This window comes from Tachysurus fulvidraco, chromosome 1, assembly GCF_022655615.1.
Source record: "Tachysurus fulvidraco isolate hzauxx_2018 chromosome 1, HZAU_PFXX_2.0, whole genome shotgun sequence".
In the NCBI taxonomy this organism is placed as follows: Eukaryota; Metazoa; Chordata; class Actinopteri; order Siluriformes; family Bagridae; genus Tachysurus; species Tachysurus fulvidraco.
In genome coordinates this window covers 37,743,994-37,762,808 of record NC_062518.1, presented here as the reverse complement: position 1 = coordinate 37,762,808, position 18,815 = coordinate 37,743,994, and the positions used below count along the sequence as shown (strand labels likewise).

At 39.2% G+C, this 18,815-nt stretch overlaps 2 protein-coding genes across 8 annotated transcripts in view; one reads left to right on the top strand and one right to left on the bottom strand.

Annotated features, from left to right (window-relative positions):
* LOC113663171 (E3 ubiquitin-protein ligase TRIM39-like) overlaps positions 1-18,815 on the top strand; it is a 537,569-nt gene that overhangs the window by 210,971 nt on the left and 307,783 nt on the right. The gene's annotated exons all lie outside the window — the stretch shown is intronic.
* Positions 203-18,815, bottom strand: part of si:dkey-172j4.3 (diacylglycerol kinase delta) — an 80,335-nt gene continuing 61,722 nt past the window's right edge. For 2 of the 7 annotated variants that reach the window (XM_047815878.1, XM_027178327.2), the window contains 21 exons: positions 18,559-18,718; positions 17,971-18,079; positions 17,695-17,834; positions 16,567-16,651; positions 16,265-16,350; positions 15,360-15,459; positions 14,734-14,959; positions 14,362-14,460; positions 13,644-13,725; positions 13,236-13,343; positions 12,072-12,168; positions 11,721-11,828; positions 10,523-10,636; positions 10,242-10,376; positions 9,305-9,468; positions 7,703-7,817; positions 6,917-7,009; positions 6,019-6,135; positions 4,795-4,906; positions 3,254-3,384; positions 203-2,020 (listed from right to left, as the gene is read on the bottom strand). In XM_047815878.1, coding sequence (XP_047671834.1) covers positions 1,946-2,020; positions 3,254-3,384; positions 4,795-4,906; positions 6,019-6,135; positions 6,917-7,009; positions 7,703-7,817; positions 9,305-9,468; positions 10,242-10,376; positions 10,523-10,636; positions 11,721-11,828; positions 12,072-12,168; positions 13,236-13,343; positions 13,644-13,725; positions 14,362-14,460; positions 14,734-14,959; positions 15,360-15,459; positions 16,265-16,350; positions 16,567-16,651; positions 17,695-17,834; positions 17,971-18,079; positions 18,559-18,718 — 2,456 coding nt within the window. In that variant the 3' untranslated portion in view covers positions 203-1,945. The remainder of the gene's footprint in view (positions 2,021-3,253; positions 3,385-4,794; positions 4,907-6,018; positions 6,136-6,916; positions 7,010-7,702; positions 7,818-9,304; positions 9,469-10,241; positions 10,377-10,522; positions 10,637-11,720; positions 11,829-12,071; positions 12,169-13,235; positions 13,344-13,643; positions 13,726-14,361; positions 14,461-14,733; positions 14,960-15,359; positions 15,460-16,264; positions 16,351-16,566; positions 16,652-17,694; positions 17,835-17,970; positions 18,080-18,558; positions 18,719-18,815) is intronic. The other 5 variants (XM_047815904.1, XM_027178324.2, XM_027178326.2 and 2 more) reach the window with 5 other exon arrangements.

The following is an 18,815-nucleotide window of genomic DNA, read 5'->3' as shown; positions in this document are numbered from 1 at the left end:
TGACTGCTTTGGTGAGGCATTAAAGCACTGTTTTGTTTTTTTTTTTAAATCAAAATTACACACGACGAAATAAAAAAACAATAACAGTGGAAATGTAGATGTTGCATAAATCCTGCTATAGAATGTCAACAGAATCAGTAGATCACAGACTCTCAGATAAAGATAAAACAATTGCATTGATAAAAAAATGAACATGCTCATGTCAAACAGCGATGGCCAAACTTTATTTTTGCTTCAAATAAACAGCAACAATCCTGGATCAGAGGCGGTAGCAGCCAACAGACAAACTCAGAGCCATGGAAAGTAAACTACAACTCATATGGCATAAAAAATCGTATTAAATAATTCCAAAAGTTAAATATATTTTTTAGTAAACAATAAACAGTAAGCAGTAGTCTCATTGAAGCTCAATTATGAATAAACAAAACAAAAACTGATTTTTTTTTTCCCAGACCCTTTTTCTTTTCAAAGGTGAAACCGAAATCGTGTGGCTTCCCCATCCGCAGGCTTTTCCCCCGTCCCTGATAACACTCAGTAATCAGTAGTTTGACACTTTAAGGAGACTGAATATGGGACACTGGACATTGATCACGACCGTAGACCAGACAGCGAGGATGATTTACTGGAGTACAAGTTCATACACGTGCAAATCTTACAGTCCAGCTTCTGAAAACACTGACGACTGAAATACTGTTCCACTTTGGCTCCCACACGGATGAATGAGAGAATATCATTCCTTTATTATGCAGCCCTTTTTCTTGTCAGCTACGTATAAGTTTTAAACTGGATCGCATCTCCTGCAGTCATCGAGGCTTCGCTCCAGCTTCATTACGAGCAACTGCAAGCCTTAATTCTTAATAATTGTGGGACCTGATTTCCATTACACAGAATCTGTAACATAGAAATGTCTTCCTTATGCATGGCTATGAGATCTAACTCTGACGACAGACACATGGATTTAACATTCATATTTAGACAATATATTATTCATCACGTCTCTTAATAAGTTTGCAATAAATAGGGATACGCTTTTCATCATATGTTAAAAACAGATTTGTACATCACATCACTTTCAAGTTTGCATTTTAAAGACCGTTTTCCTCACTAAAGTGCAAGGCGATGAGATTAAACACTTTCTGAAATGTACAACATTGCATGTTTTTTTTTTACCCCCCGTATATGATTTTTTTAAAACAAAGAAATAATAATAATAAAAAAACAGTTCACTGTAACCACTGCGATTCGTTGAGGAACTTGGCACAAATTTACATCACTACAGCTTGCAGAACAACAGCTCACCTGGCACACGAGCAGCACAATAGCACTATATGGCTGACTATTTAAAAAAAAAAAATCTACCGGCTTTTGTTTTTCTGCTCGAGAATCGTGGACGCAAAAGGCATGCAGAAACACCAACTGTCTTCAAATACACAGAGACTGAATCAGACAGAATGCAGTTTTTACATTGCATTTTGACAGCTAATACAAAACCACAATACATTCCAATTTATTATTATTATTATTATTATTATTTTGCATTTTAAATTTTGTTCGTTTAACATTGTTCAGATGACTCTAAAGTAGAGTTTTCTGGAAATACCAGTTTGCACCTCTTGGCTTTTTAAACAGACCAAAAGAAAAGAAGGAAAATAAAGGTCTGTCTCATGCGTAAGAAATGGAGCACAGGAAATCAGACGAGTCATAGAAAGAATTAAAGAATGCAGAAAAGTATTCTGAGTACTGTCATGTACTGTACTCCCAGTGGCTGTTGATCACCGAGGGCACCAGCAGGCCAAGGACAGACAGAGAACGTAACCGTAACGTTGATGTGGTGCAGTGCGATGCCATGCCTCTCCCAGCCGCTCACACACATGCAGTGTGTGATCGTTAGCTCTGAACACCCATTCCTCAGTGAAAGGCAGCTTCCCATAGTGCGGTGTGTCCACTACAGCAGACCCTCCAGCTCTTCAATTGCCTGCAGGATCCGTTTCACATGACCCACCTTTGATATCCCAAGATCCTGAAAGAACAATGGAAGAGTTTACAGAGTGCTGGAAGGAGTTACATTGCGTTCTCACACAGACAGCTGGTTCCACTGCCCTGATGATGATAATCATTACAGTCTGGAGCACGAGTGTCAAACATGTGGACCCATTAAGGTTTTAATATAATAGCACTAAATGAATTCAGACTCTGAATAAAAATAATTAATAATAAACGATAAATGGGGACGATAATTGAAATGAAAGATAAAATGAGCTAGTCTCAGTTATACCACTAGGGGGCAAACTAGAGCAATAAACTCAGCTACTCAAATAATGTGCTAGTGATGAGTAATTCTCCTTTAGAAAGCTAAATGTTTTATATTTCCCCCTAATATTAAATATTACTAAGGCTTTTATTAATTTTTTTAGTATTACGAATACTTAAATTTTCTTAGATTAATTTGCACCTTGCGAGTAAATGCCAACAACTGGCCATATTTAAGGTGCACTATTCATGTATTTTTGGTCTTATAAACTGATTTTATTTTGTAATTAAAAAAATGATTTGTCATCTTTGATCTAGACAGTAAGCTGTGTCTCATATCACATACCTATATATTCACATGAGGCATTTTTTTATTACAGTGTTCACACTGAGAAGTTAAAGTAACAGAAAAAAAGCCAGATGATTGTATATATGTACACAAATGATCTAATAAACAATATATTCTGTCCCATTATGCACCATAGCAGTGAAGACATCTAGAAGACGGCAGACAGGAGCGACATGTACCAGACATTTAAATATGCAACTGATACAAATTAATAAAAGCCCAAAAGCAAGTTCTAATAGTATTAAATGGAAGAGAGTGTTTCATGCAATGCTCGTACTTTTGCTAGGTTCACGCATCGGAAATCCCACTACAGGTTGCCATAGTGATAACATTTACCAGAGTAACTTTCTGAATAATTTTTTTTTTCGCTAATATGAACGGTTCGGTGTTTGTGTATACAATTCAGCAGTGTAAATCTCCTTATAATTTACCGATTCTCTTTGTGCTGTGTTACTTTTTGGAAATGGAGCTTCTGTACTAAAAACTCTTGCACTCAACTGTACTAACACATGTAAAATGTCTTGATTCATTAAGCTCCGATACAGGTACAGCCGGTGATTTGTGTGTGTGTGTGTGTGTGTGTGTGTGTGTGTGTGTATGTGTGTAGGTGTTGCAGTAGAAGCTGCTGTCTGAGCGTTCGCTGTCCCGCTGTACCTTCAGGTCTTGTCTCTGGAGCTGAGCCAGCTGCCAACCCTGGATGTCCCGGGTCACAAACCTCTCCCTGTACTCCCCCAACCCCAACGAATCCAGCCACGTGCCCACCTCCTCCGCACCCCATCTCTCCGCTAGCCCCCAAGAAAACATACACACACATACACACATATATACAAACAAAGGAATGAAACAGACCCAGTAGCCCATAAAGCCTGCAGACAACCGGCCAGCATTTCTGGAGTGAAGTGAAGTGCGGTGAAGGATAAGGGTTAGAGATGAACGCGTTAAAGGAATTCTCCAGTGTTTCTTTAGTAGCGTATACTAAAGTATATCTGTAGTATACAGGTTTTCCTCTACTGATAAATGAACAATAGACACCATTACTTAAAACTTGCTTTCCAAGGCCCGCTTTTTTAATAAAAGGGCAGTTTGTTTGAAACAAGATTTTCTTGTAAATTAAACCGAATCTGTACAAATCAACTGTTTCAGAGATAAAACTCTTTTTCAGATGGAGGAATTTAGGGTTTGTGTGTTACATCGGTGTGTGAGTCTGACAACAAAACCTTCAGTAGAGTGAACCAGAGTAACTTTAGTGTATTGCTCCAGTGTAGGAAAGGTTAAAAGGTTAAAATGATTTGGAAAAGAACCGCTTTGGTTGGACTGTCTCTCATCTCTGAGAGGAATTTTCCATAACAGCAGCTCTGGATGTATCTGAAGTGAGTAGCTTATATTAATGCTCTTATTCTAATATCATTTTATTTCTAGATAACAACTCCTATACTGAGACTTTTCTGCTCCATCTGCTTTGTGCTGATGATATCACATCACCCTGCAATGGACTAATTGCCTAGAAAAGCAGTTTTATTTTCTTTATATACATAATAACTTCCGTTATAAATGTATTTAGGGTAAACAGAGAAATTCCTGTTGATTGTAGGTTAATATTAGATGCATAAACGCTGGAGTAACCCTTTAAACTTCACCGTTTTTACCACATTTCAGGTCAAAACAATGATCACTCCAAGAAATGCCTGTGCGCTCCACAAACATACAAACAAATGTGACCGAAACTTTATGAAGCCAAAGAGCAAACATGAGGACAGGGCTGTCAGAGTAAGACTGCTGATCTCTCATCTTATTTTTGGTCTATTAATCTCTATTTTAATCTATTAATCTATTATTACTCTTTTTATACATTTTTGGTTTTGTATATACTGTATATTATATTATGTCTTTATTCTTTTTATATATTTTTTGCTGCTGTAACAGAGAAATTTCCCCATTGTGGGACGAATAAAGGAATATCTTATCTTATCTGATCTTATCTTATCTGTCCAATCACAAGATGAGCACAAATCAGTCTTCTTACTCTGAGATAGACAAAAAAACAGCAATGGGTGTAAATAAGCTATGAAAGTTGATATGTACGAAGAGACCAATGTTCCGTAAGGTTCAGATGTAGGAGACAGCGTATCCACTTCCTGTTTACAGAATGAGATCTTTACAAGTTCAGGAAGGATTTTTATAAAAAGGTGTCTAACCTGAGAGAGAGCTGTTGGAGCGCTGCTTATGCAGCTTCTCTCTCTCCTTCTTTACTTTGGGGATGATCTTCAGCTTCATGCTGCTGCTCTTAGTGCTCGTGCGGGACGAGTCCTATAGACGGCAGTAAGAGAGAGAGAGAAAAAATTAAAAGCTTATTAAAGGAGCAGCTTATTAAATATCATGCATATTTAACCAATCAAATCATTCAGCATTTGTCTTATTGTCATCAACATCTTTTAACTGTTTTTACTAGAGGCCTGGTTTGTTGTGCTCATATTCAGGATTAAATCTCAGTCTTTGTCATGTCACACTCCACTGTGGTGCTTAATGGATCATATAAAAGTCGACACTATTTCTGTATGAATCTAGCCTACTAGTGGTTCCAAAAAAAACAGTTAGGTATTTTTTCCCACACAAATGATTCTGTCTTCAAAGTCAACATTTCCTGTGTTGGCTCATAAAGGTCAAAAAGTTTTATGCCGCTATCTTCCACCACTAAAATCACAGGTTTTCCCTCACTCTAAAAAAAGAGTCCTGACTCATTTTCTCTCAGACTTGTGATGATAAAATTTGTTTACACTGATTGAAAACTTCTGATAAGCAGATTTTCATTCCGCCAGCAGAATGTAGCATCAGTGTACAGGTAAAAAGGGTTAAAATGACAGTAGAAAATATTACAGAGTCTATTTTATGATAGTCTAGTGCCCCTTGTGTGATAAAGTTCCAGTGTCACACTGACAGCTTTCAGTGTTGTTTAAACCTCAGTGTAAGATTTTTAGGCTTTATTTCTCCTTTAGAAGAAAAGCAAAAAAATTGAAAAATCACTTATTATGTAACCAACATCTTTTCTTCCATTGAAATGCAGAGCATGTATCACACCGAGGACCTAAAATTTAATGAATGTCCATAGGATTAATAAAGATAAGAAAATACTGTGCATGAAAATATCCCAGGTCTGATTTTCCATGTAGATATAAAGCTTTTATGGAGTCTATAAAGTGTGAATATAATCTACTAATATTTAAGACAAAATATTACGACTTTCTACTTTTATACTCTCTCTTAAAATGACCGCAGTAAGAGCATGCAGCTTGAGCTACAGAACATTTCATTAAACCAAAAAAAAAAAAAGGCTGAATTTCACTGCTAGAGGATGTGAGCTGGAACACTGCTAATGACGTGTCAACTGTGTGTTATTTATTTATGCTGATGTCCAACCAGACCTCCTCAGAGCAATGCATGCTGGGACAGATCCAGTGGATGTCCTCCAGTTTGATTAACTCAGCACTGAGAGAGTTGAGCGTGGAAAGCAGCTCTTCCTCCTGAGGAGCCTCCAACTGCTACACGACAAAACACAATACACACACAGAGAGAGGGAGAGAGAGAAATAGAGAGAGAGAGAGAGAGAGAGAGAGAGAGAGAGAGAGAGAGAGAGAGAGAGAGAGAGAGAGAGAATAAGTTTTTCCATCTCAGACAGATTATTTAAGCAAGTAAACAAGGCAGAGTCCCTGCAGGGAAATAGTGGAAAACAGCAAACAGCAAGCACGACACAAACAGATGTCTCACTCAGATATAGAAGCTTTCTAGTATTTATAACGAGAGATATGTGAAAGCAGCCTGTAGCGCAAACTAACGCTGAACACTTTTTCACAAAGTATTTCTATCAAATTATAAATTGAGACTTCACATCAAATCGTTTCCTCTACATTTTACTGCAGTCTCTAAAAGACACTGAATGATAATCTGCTCAATAAGCATTGTTTCTAATCAACCATATAATTTGTGACAGCTCCTCCTCTGTCTACAGCTTCTCCGGAACTGAAACCATTTGTTTTTGATTAAACATGGTCAACAGGAGCAAACTGAATATGCCTTTAAACTGAACACAGCACGACACCTTTAACAAAGGAATTCAACCATTTTTTATTAGCTCCATTTGCTCGCATTTTCTTTTTGCTAACGTCAAAGTGACGTACACCGATATGGGGTCCAACAGTGTGAAGCTGTCCTGACTGCAGGTAGAAGTAAATACAGCTGAGCTTCTCTGTCACTGGAGTGATTTATGAAGAAGAATGTGTGATTGGACAAATAGAAAGAGAAGGAGAATAAAATGCCTCTCACCAGCAGTTTCCCTTCTAACAGCATTTTAGTCTCCTGCTGCAGCACTTTACTGCTGTTGACAATCTCCACAGCGGTGCTGCGACTCAGACACTGCTAAGAGAACACACACACACACACACACACACACACACACATACACACACACACCTGTGTAAACCTGCCTGTTCAGTGTGACCTTTTTTGAGCTCCTGCTGTTGAATATCACACACATTGAGCTGCTGTACTAATGCAGAGCTCAGAAAGCATTCAGCGGGATCAAAATGGGTTCTTTTTGCGTCCTCACATTCACACACACACACACACACACACACACACACACACACACACACACACACACACACACACACACACACACACACACACACACACACACACACTTTTATTTGAGCAAAGCACTAAAGCAGCAGTGCCTCAATACAATATGGGCTGAGTGTTTCCACATACGATGACACACATAACTCATTAAATCCTCACTAACGCCACACTGATGTAAAGCTACAGTAACGTCGTCTCTAAATACAATTCCGTCTCCTCTACACACAAACACGGTGCATGATGGGTAAATATTTTTGAATGATATTGTGTACTGATGTAGCTTCCTTATGTATCACAACAACAAAGTCACCTGCAGAAACAGTATAATGACACCGGGGTTAAAAGGGAACAACAAGCAGTTGTACTCTAATTTACTGTTTTGTATATTATAGTAACAGTATGAGGAACAGTGTCTCATCAGCTTCCAGTGTCCTCTGGTGGGTTTTATTACAAATAAATCAGCAGCTATACCTCAGGGCTGGAGGGTTTAGATGGAAAAGCCTCAGTAAGGACAGCAGCACTGGCATTTACTGCATGAGCCAGCTCCTGTTCCACCACCTTATGGGTCTTAGCCACCTCTCGTATCCTACACACACACACACACACACACACACACACACACACACACACACACACACACACACACACACACACACACACACACACACACACACACACACACACACACACACACACACACAGTTTTCACAAGCCTAGAATCAACAAAAGGGTTAATAAAAGTAACACTAGCATAAACTTTTCCCCAAAATAACAATAACTCTAACACAACCCAATAATCTCTAACGTAAACTTTACATCAACATAACACTAACCCAATCTCTAACGTAAACTTTACCTCAACATAACACTAACCCAATCTCTAACGTAAACTTTACCTCAATATAACACTAACCCAATCTCTAACGTAAACTTTACCTCAACATAACACTAACCCAATCTCTAACGTAAACTTTACCTCAACATAACACTAACCCAATCTCTAACGTAAACTTTACCTCAATATAACACTAACCCAATCTCTAACGTAAACTTTACCTCAATATAACACTAACCCAATCTCTAACGTAAACTTTACCTCAACATAACACTAACCCAATCTCTAACGTAAACTTTACCCCAACATAACACTAACCCAATCTCTAACGTAAACTTTACCTCAACATAACACTAACCCAATCTCTAACGTAAACTTTACCCCAATATAACACTAACCCAATCTCTAACGTAAACTTTACCTCAATATAACACTAACCCAATCTCTAACGTAAACTTTACCCCAATATAACACTAACCCAATCTCTAACGTAAACTTTACCTCAATATAACACTAACCCAATCTCTAACGTAAACTTTACATCAATATAACACTAACCCAATCTCTAACGTAAACTTTACCTCAACATAACACTAACCCAATCTCTAACGTAAACTTTACCCCAATATAACACTAAACCAATCTCTAACGTAAACTTTACCTCAATATAACACTAACCCAAACTCTAACATAAACTTTACCCCAATATAACACTAACCCTAATACTAACCCAAACTGTAAGAGCCTCATTCCTCTCAACGTTTCTTCCTCAAATCATCTCAGGGAGTTTTCCTTGCCGGCGGTGCCTCCGGCTTGCTCATTAGAGATAGGAATTGATATATAGTATTTTAAATTTTAATTAACTTTAAACTTTAATTGTATATTAATTAATTTATTTTTATCCGTATCTATCTTCTTCTTATTATTATATATTTATTTCTTTATTTTCTCTCTCTTCTGTTTCCATACTTCTGTAAAGCTGCTTTGAGACAATAGGAATTAAAATCACTATACAAAAATTTAATTTGAATTTGAACTTAATGTAAACTTTACCCCAATATAACACTAGCCCTAAGTCTAACCCAAACATTACCCCAATATAACACTAACCCTGGTCCAATCCTAGCCCTTCGCCAGCCTTGAAACCTTTCTCTATGTGCTCCAAGTCCGCAAAAGTTCACAATTCATCATTACATTCCTTACAAAAAATAAATGCGTACCCACACACACTCCCCTACCTGTTAATGAGCGAGTCAGCCACCAGACCTAGTTGCTGCACCTGTGCACACTCCTCCTCAGTCAGGTATTCCATGGACTGCTGAGAATTGAGACGTGGCCGAGAAGAGCGGCAGCTATCATACTTCCTCTTATCCTCCCACGACTTCAGAGTGCTCTCAAAAGCCTACAGCGCCAACACACATACACATACACATACACACACGCATACACACAAACACGCATACACACACACACGCATACACACAAACACGCATACACACACACACACACATGCATACACATACACACACACACACACACACACACACACACACACACACACACACACACACACACACACACACACACACACACAAAAACACTCAGCATTGCATGGTTCACTCCCTTTCTACACTTTCTTATAGCTCAGCTAGTGCACTTCTACCAAGTTCCCACACATCCACCTACACATCTTGTTTTTCCTGGTAGGAACTTGAGTAACTATGATTCACTAATCCTAAACTTCCATGTTAACCCTTCAATTCCATGTGAACCCTTCAATAGCAAAGTTCTGAGTTTTTTAAGTAAAATTTAGGATGCAAAGTAACCTAAATATTTAAGAATCAAATGTTGTTAATACTGCACTCTTTTATTTGCACTACTTTATCTAAATGACCTTAGATATTGCAAACATACACTTGCAGACTATTTAATTATTGTATTCCTCCTATTTTATATATATATAAAACATAGCTTGATGGCAGAATCTAAGTGTACTGGTAGATTGTATATTGTGACAAATTATAGTTCATGTTTAAAATGTTTCCCCAGTCTCATTAATAAATAACAAAATTCTATAGAGCACGAAAGTGAAGTTTTTACAGTGTGTTTAATTTCAATTAAACTTCATAATAAAATGTTACAAATATTTAATGCCTGTAAGTCAAACACACTGACCCGGTCTCTGGTAAGCATCTGAGCACGGTTCTTGTGGATGATCTGGACAATGCCAGGTGGTTGGATCCAGGCCTCTCCATCTACCTGCACCGGAACCCCTTCATCTCCTTTAATAATGATCTTTACCTGCCGACACTGTACACACACACACACACACACACACACACACACACACACACACACACACACACACACACACACACACACACACATCAAATCACACATATAGCATGTAGACATTTTGTAATAGTGTGTGATTGTATGTATAGATGTGGTAATACCTGCGTGATGCGATGATGCTGTAGGTTAATGACGCGAGACATGGCCATCTGCATGCTGCCGAACACAGCCACAACCTCCAACTTCTTATCATCAAATGATGGAGCGCCATAATTCTGCATCAACAACAGCAATTGTACTTTGTCATGCTTTTTGTAGCGCTTTCTCCAATCTAGGAGATGAATGCCACCGAAATGAAAATACTTCCTTAGAGGACCACAGATCTGATCCATTCCATAATCCATCTTTTCCCATTCCTGCGCTATATAAAACTTTTCCCATTCTGTTCAAACTAAAATCTGGGGCTTTTTTCTACGTATTATGCACAAATGCTGTCATTTATAATAGAAATTCTCATTAAAAATGTCATGAAAATCTCTGCATCTGTGCTGATGTGAAAGAATGCGGTCAAACGCTGCCACACTGTTACCATCTGGAAATAATCAAATTATCTAACATGACTGTGTTTTTCTATGGTCTTTTTTTTAAAGTTGCCTATGGAACTGTGCAGATGTTTCAGGCAGAAAATGAAATCAGTGCTAATCACTAAAAATGGTATGAGTGTGAGTGTGTTGCTTTGTACAATAATGCTGAGGGTTGTAATGGTGTTTTGGGGTAGCTGTGCTCATGTTAAGGCTGGAAAAATGTTAGATTGCTTTGTCAAACAGTGCCTTTAAAATAATACCTTATACCATATATTTCCTTTTAAAAGCATCGTTCTGAAAGTTAAAAATGTGTTTCTGTTGGCTCAGGCCTTTATATAACATCACAATAACCCTCCTTCAGAATGCTGACTCAGCGTTTCCTAGTTCTAGCTGTGAAGGAAGAAAAATTGTCCTTACTAAGCCTTTAACCTAAATCTATCAGTTAGCAGCAAAGTGAAAGTGCCTTATCTATATATCGTTTGCGTCACTAAACTGTCATTCAGAGGAAAGCCTCATCAGAGACATCAACATTTTTCAGCTTTCTCTCGCTCTCTTTATCTCTCTCCCTCCCCACAGACACACATTTAATAATCTTTATGCTTGATCTCATCTGAGCAAAAGCACAGAGCCAAATTCCACAGTCTGCTCTGGTAGAGTTCACAACTTCTGCTTAATCTTCATAATTACCCACAACAGAGCTTTTCCCTATGATTTTTTCAGGTTTCCAGATAATGGTGTTCAACACTGTGTCGAAGGACAAGTCAAGGAGACTCACGTTATCCTCCTTGGTGCCTCCCCAAAAGTTTATGCCCCCTGCATAACTAGGGATGTTGAGTACAGCCAAACCCTGCAGACTGGGCAAAGACATTGGCACTCCATCACACTGAAAGAGAGAGAGAATGAGAGAGAGAGAGAATGAGAGAGAGAGAGAAACAGATTTTTCACTACACAACTAAAAGTTGGCTCAAGACAAGAAAACAAGCAAACAATAGGCTCCCTTCTGCCCCCACACACAAACACCACGCCACCCACGAGTAATCATGTCTAATCTGTGATAAAAGTTGAACACAGTATATTTCCTTGTTTTTCAAGGAGGTTATGTGCGTAGTCTCACACCCACACACACCTCCAGTTGCACTCTCTGTTCCAGGTTCTTGTAGGTTTTCTGTACAAGCTCTTTGGTCCCCAGGACACCATACCACATCATGTTTTTGGTGCGACTGCTGTTGAGGGCAGAACGAGACCGATATCAAACCATCAATACACATAAATACACAACACCGCATTATAAAATAGCGCTCTGCTGTAATAAGTATGTCTTTTTTTTTTTTTTACTGACAACAGTGAGGACGGTTCTGTCCAGTATTTTTTTTTATCTATTCACAACGGTTTAAAATTTAGCAGGATTAATAATTCAGCATTAGAATAGGTAATTGTCAGCAGAAGCAAACAAACATCTTTCACTTTCTGTCAATTCTGCCAGGCAAATTTTATTTCTGTTTAGTCTGGCTGCTACTAAAGCTGAAAAAGCATCAACGCATGTGTCTCTCATAGCTGTAATCAGGTGACAACCATTAAAAGCTAAAGCTAAACCATCCGTATTACCATTTCAGCTGCTGTACAAATACAAGTGAAACATGTAGGAAAAAACTGTGCAAGATTTCAAAATGTTGGCCAGTAACAGCATACATCGTGTTTTCTATTGAAATTTAATCAAAAGTCATCTTGACTAAATAAATTACTTGAATCATAAGGTGAAGGATTATTAGTTGAATAGAAAACTGTTAAATAGTGAACAGTCAAAAGTGCATAATGCACAAGGAATAGAATACATGGCAGAGACAGTGACACAAGTGCTCACATTTACACACACACACGCACACACGCACACACACACACACACACACACACACACACACACACACACACACACACACACACACACACACACACACACAAACATATATCCACAGTTCTGAAAGTGGGGAATCTGAAGTAAAGCCAGGCCTTAATAAATGGCCAAAATATTACTATAGTGTGCCAATTGTATATAGAAAAATATTTATAAATCTGTACTGTGTGTTTTTTTTTTTTGGGCGGGGGGGGGGATTCTTTGTGTTTACAGTTAAATAGTTCCTTGAATTGAACAATTCTGAGATCTAAATCACGGCGCTTCATACTCACTACTGCAGAATTCAATACGCTCTAACACAGTTACATAACTTCACTGTAGAGCTGATCTAGAATCCACCAAAGCAGGTGAGAGAGAAAAAATAGCCTCCTACTGCACCTGCACTTCTTAGGGTGCTCATCCCTCTTGTTGTTGAACTCCAGAGAGATTTTGGCATCCAGGCCAATTCCAAAGTAGTTATTCATCACGCACTTCTCCGTGCATTGCCTGTGTGGGGATAGAGAGTGAGAGAAAGAAAGGGAGAGGATGGACAAATGAATAAATATGAATAAATATATCACTTTTTATTTAAAAGTTTTAGAATCCCCATTAGATCTGGAGAATGTAATAAAACATCTAGACTAATACGTGCATAAGGATGATGTAACTTTATGACAGATATATTGTACTTTAGAGCTACAGTTAATAATTCTGTTATCTTCTGGAACATCTTGAAGTGCTCTGAGGTGTCAGACTGTGTGTGTGTGTGTGTGTGTGTGTGTGTGTGTGTGGGTGTGTGTTTCTTACTCTTCAGTAAAAGCTGTGGTGCTGTTGCAGCTGTCTGCTTTCTCCAGCACTATAGTGGGGTTATGACTCAGGGCACTTTGACCTAAGAGAGACAGAAAATGTACAAATGCTAAGTATAATGTAGCTAAGTAAATGCTTGGTATAAAATACTAACCTGGCTCTAGAAGTAAAATCTAATTAGACAAATGGTTCTGACCTGATCCAATTCAAGGGGATGAGACATTTGACTGGGTACCAGAGCAGCAGCCTAGCCACATTAACCTAATCTTGTTTTACACCAGCTCCTCTAATGGTCAGGGCCAATAAACATATATTTTTCAATTCCCACCCACCATTCAGCGTTGCCCTGTCATACAACAGCTACCAACTGGGGAAGGTAAAGGATTATACATTATTCCTCCATGTCATGTGAAGCCAGTTATCCAAACTGCTGCATCATGCTGCATCACAGGGCAGGCAGCATAACATGTAACAAAAGACAGTTTGCCCTCTTCCACATACATGAGAAGACAGTGTTGGACCTAGGGTTAAGGCTTTGGGTTGCTGATCGAACGATCGGGATTCAAGCCCCAGCACCGCCAAGCTGCTGCTGCTGGGCCCTTGAGCAAGGCCCTTAACTCACTACTCCAGGGGTGCTCATGTACCATGTCTGACCCTGTGCGCTGACCCCAACCTCCTCTGTGAGTCGAGTACACAGGTACTTTGTAATGTCACTCACGTGGCTCCGCCTCCTTTAGGTCTTCGCTGCTGCCTCTTTTTATTGAAGAGGAGGAAGACATCCTCTGCACCTGGGTGTGTCTGTTCTGCTCATCCACCACTGATAAAACAAGATGTGAAACAAAGGGAGGATGTTTGGATTTAACTTCACTGTACTTATAGCCGCTGTAACATATACAGTATTATAACCATGTCCATGTGACTTCCTTAAGGGTTCCTTGAGGGGACAGTGGTAATAATAAGCATTTTAATAATTCCACTCGATAAGCTATATATATTCAAAGTTAAGGCTGTATGAATAATTATACATAAATCAATATTCTCATCATGCATAAATAATTCAGGTCTGCATTAGTGTGAGCAGAGTGCTGACCTTTCTCTGCCTGCTCTATGATCTGCCGCAGTGCTTTCTTCAAACTGTTGGCTCTCAGCATCAGCTGCTCTTTGGATCTGAAGGGTCTGGGGACACTGGGGGCATTCGGGCTACTCGTCTCGCTCTCCTGTTCAGGAGACTGGGAGCCTGCAGGTACTAGCTGAGCATCAGCCTCCTCGCTGAGTGCCTGCACCAGAGAGTCCAGCTTTTCGTTCAGCATGGCACACTGAGGAGGTTGGAATACAGGTGAGAAAATGTCACGTGTGACATGTTAGCAGCAAGATCAAACAGCGTTAGGAGATAGATGTGGGGATAAGTAGGTATATAAGACATGACAAGTGCACACACACACACACACACACACACACATTATGGTGCATGGGTTTTAATATTACAGATCTAAGAATAATGGACTAAAGAGGATTGAGTCATCAGGCTGAATGTGTACTGCAGTACTGTGCTTCAGCCTACTAATGTCAAATACACCTTTTACACTGTCACTTATACAACCCCCACAAACCACACACTGTTTAACTACCCCTACACACATCCACTTCAAATCCACCCCAACAACTCCCTCCCACACACACACACACACACACACACAAACATACACACAAACACACCTTTTTAGCCATCGCATCAGCCTCCTCCTTGTTTTCAGTGGCTTTCTCATAGGCTTTTCCAACCTCAGCTACAAACTCATTGACCGTCCCACACAAAAACCTACACACACAAACACACACACACCAGGAATAATCAGTTTCATTACGGTTAAATAAGCAGAAATGTACAAAGACAGACTGTACTGTATTTTGTGCAAAAATCCATAATTTCCAAATCATTTTATAACAAGAAAAACATTTCGGGCAGTAATTTGATCAAAATATTCACAAACACACACACACACACACACACACACACACACACACACACACACACACACACACACACACACACACACATATAATGTTATAATACCAGATCTACATATAACTATGCAAACTAGTGATGTTGTAGCATTGTTATATTTTACCCAGATCATGTGAAATTAGTTATAGTATACTTCATACTAGTAGCAGCGCACTCATGAAGCCTGCAAAGTCCAAGAATGAACTTGTACAAGAATAAAATTTGTTGCCTTCTGAAACAGTAAAAACACATCATATGTTGGAGGGTGACGTTCTCTGTAAGGAGATTTAATAGGGGATTTTTTTTTATTCAACATTTTTGAAGACCTCTCCATTTTCAGAGGTAACCTTCAGGTGTAACAAAAAGAAAAGTCTTTTTAAAAATACAATCTTCAAGACAGAGAAATTGAAAGGAATTTATTCTGTATGCAAGACTTTACTTGACTAGCTGTGCAATCTCATTAATGCTGACATTAATTGATGACGTGAGCAGATGATGAAAGGTGTCACGCATCTCATGACGGCAGAATAAGTTGACTGACTGCTGCACAATATGTCCCTTAAACAAGACAGAACGTGCTTGAAACAGAAACGTGTATGTGGCAAACAGATGGACTCACTTAGCAGAGGATATGACATCACTGTGTTTGTCTGAGTCCAAGATTTTTGTCAGATGAGAGGCGACAGAGTCAGCATAGTGAGTAATCTGGGAAAAAAGTGATTTAGAAGATTTAAATATTTAATCAGAGAGAGAGATAGATAGACAGACAGACAGACAGACAGACAGACAGACAGACAGACAGACAGACAGACAGATAGATAGATAGATAGATAGATAGATAGATAGATAGATAGATAGATAGATAGATAGATAGATAGATAGATAGATTTAATTAAACCCCTTAAAAAAGCAGGCTTGTACCTGGAGTGGAGATTCCAGTGGATCATCCTCTTTAACAATTACAGGAGCAGTTTTAGTGGGAACTTCATACGTCATTATACTCCATCTAATAACAAGACACATGGGAAAGATTTACTGGAACATCCCAAACCATTAACTCAGTCCTAACCCGAAGCCATAGAGGATGTCTAAATGTCTTCACACAGAAAGCAAATTATTCATTTCCTCAGTCCTATTTATACTGGTCTCTCCATTTTCTGTACAGCTTAACCTACACAGGGTTAGGAGGAACCTGAAGCCTATTCACACACACACACACACACACACACACACACACACACACACACACACACACACACACACACACACACACACACACATGCACAGACACACACACGCACACACACAAACACACACACACACACGCACACACACGCACAGACACAAAAACACACAAACACACACACACACCCACACAAACACACCCACACACGCAAACACACATACACACACACACACACACACAGACACACACACACAAACACGCACATACACAGACACGCACACACGCAAACACACATACAAACACGCACACACACGCGCACACACACACACACACACACACACACAATCTACAGGTAATTTAGAGCCTCCTCTCAGTCTCATGTCTTTGGACTGTGGGGGAAACCAGGGAACCCAGAGAAAACTCCTGAAGCTCAGGGAGATTATACAAATTCCACACACACAGAGCAGAGGAATCAAACCCTAAACATGCAGTTGCGTTACAAACATGCTAACTAATTACCCCATCCTATTTCCATACCCTGTATTTACAGTTGACCAAATCCAGGATGTGTGAAAATATACTGTACCAGTATTTGCTTATATACACACACATCCTACTGATTATCATATCAATGACAAATTATAACAAATCAAATAACTGGAGTGACTCAGATCCAGAATTCAAAATTACAAATTCTTATTTGACTTTTTTCTTCTTGTTCACATTGCAGGGTCTTTCCTGTTTAAATTGACAGAGAAATTAGACAAAAAACATCTAAGCTAAACATAGCCTTTCACAGTGTATGCACTAGGCAATGTGTGTGTGTGTGTGTGTGTGTGTGCGTGTGTGTGTGTTTACTGTACCTGTCCAACATCTTGGTTGTAGCCCTCTCCAGTTTCTCCAGGATCTGAAGCAGCTGTGCATCATCATCACACAAACCTCCCCAACCCAGAACCCGAGCCAGATCATTTCCTGTGCCCAGGGGAAGCACACCCAACTGACACTGCAACACACACACACACACACACACACACACACACACACACACACACACACACACACACACACACACACACAAACACAGTTTACAATAAGTACTCTTTGTATTGTAACATAATTAGTTGCTTATTATTTCAAACCTGTTTGTGCAGTCCCAGTTTATCCAGTTCAGACAGAACCCAACCAACGCTGCCATCACCCCCACATACCAGGATACGAAATGTCACAAACTTCTGGAACAGGCGAAGTCTACACACACACACACACACACACACACACACACACACACACACACACACACACACACACACACACACACAAATACAGTTCAGAGCCTGATCTACATACAGTATAATGAAATAGCGCAGACATTCAGAAGAATAAGTTAAATGTTTGACTCAAATTCCATTTAGTTTTATTTGTATACACATTGTTACAAAGCAGCTTTACAGAAATATGAACGATCAGAATAAAAATGACAAAGTTTAAAATGTAATTTATATTTTATCCCTACAGTACATGAAAGCCTTAGGTATAATTTCTAACTTCATTATTAGATTTAAGACTAATTCTTTCCTACTGGAGACATCAGATGTTGGAGACCGGAGCGCAAAACTGACTGCCACAACAGCAGTTTAAATGTGACACCATAGTGTCCAAGTGGTTCTGTTTACAACAGTCCCACAGGCTTCTGTGTAATTAAAAATGAAATATGTCCTAAGTCTCACCCCAGCTGTGGTCCACCATTCATGAGGTCAAAGACCTGTGCAGGGTTGAGCAGCTGTTTAAACTTGCGCAGGAACTTCACTCCCTGGTTATCACCACTCTTACTGTTCACCAACACCAGCAGAGGACTGGAGCAGGACGGACTCGTGGCTTTCCAGAAACCTGCAGAGAGACGTGCATTAGAGACTGATTTAGAATGTACGGCATGTTTGGTATCTAGGCAGCTTTGGAGTATGTTTTTTTTCTTTTTTTTTCTGCA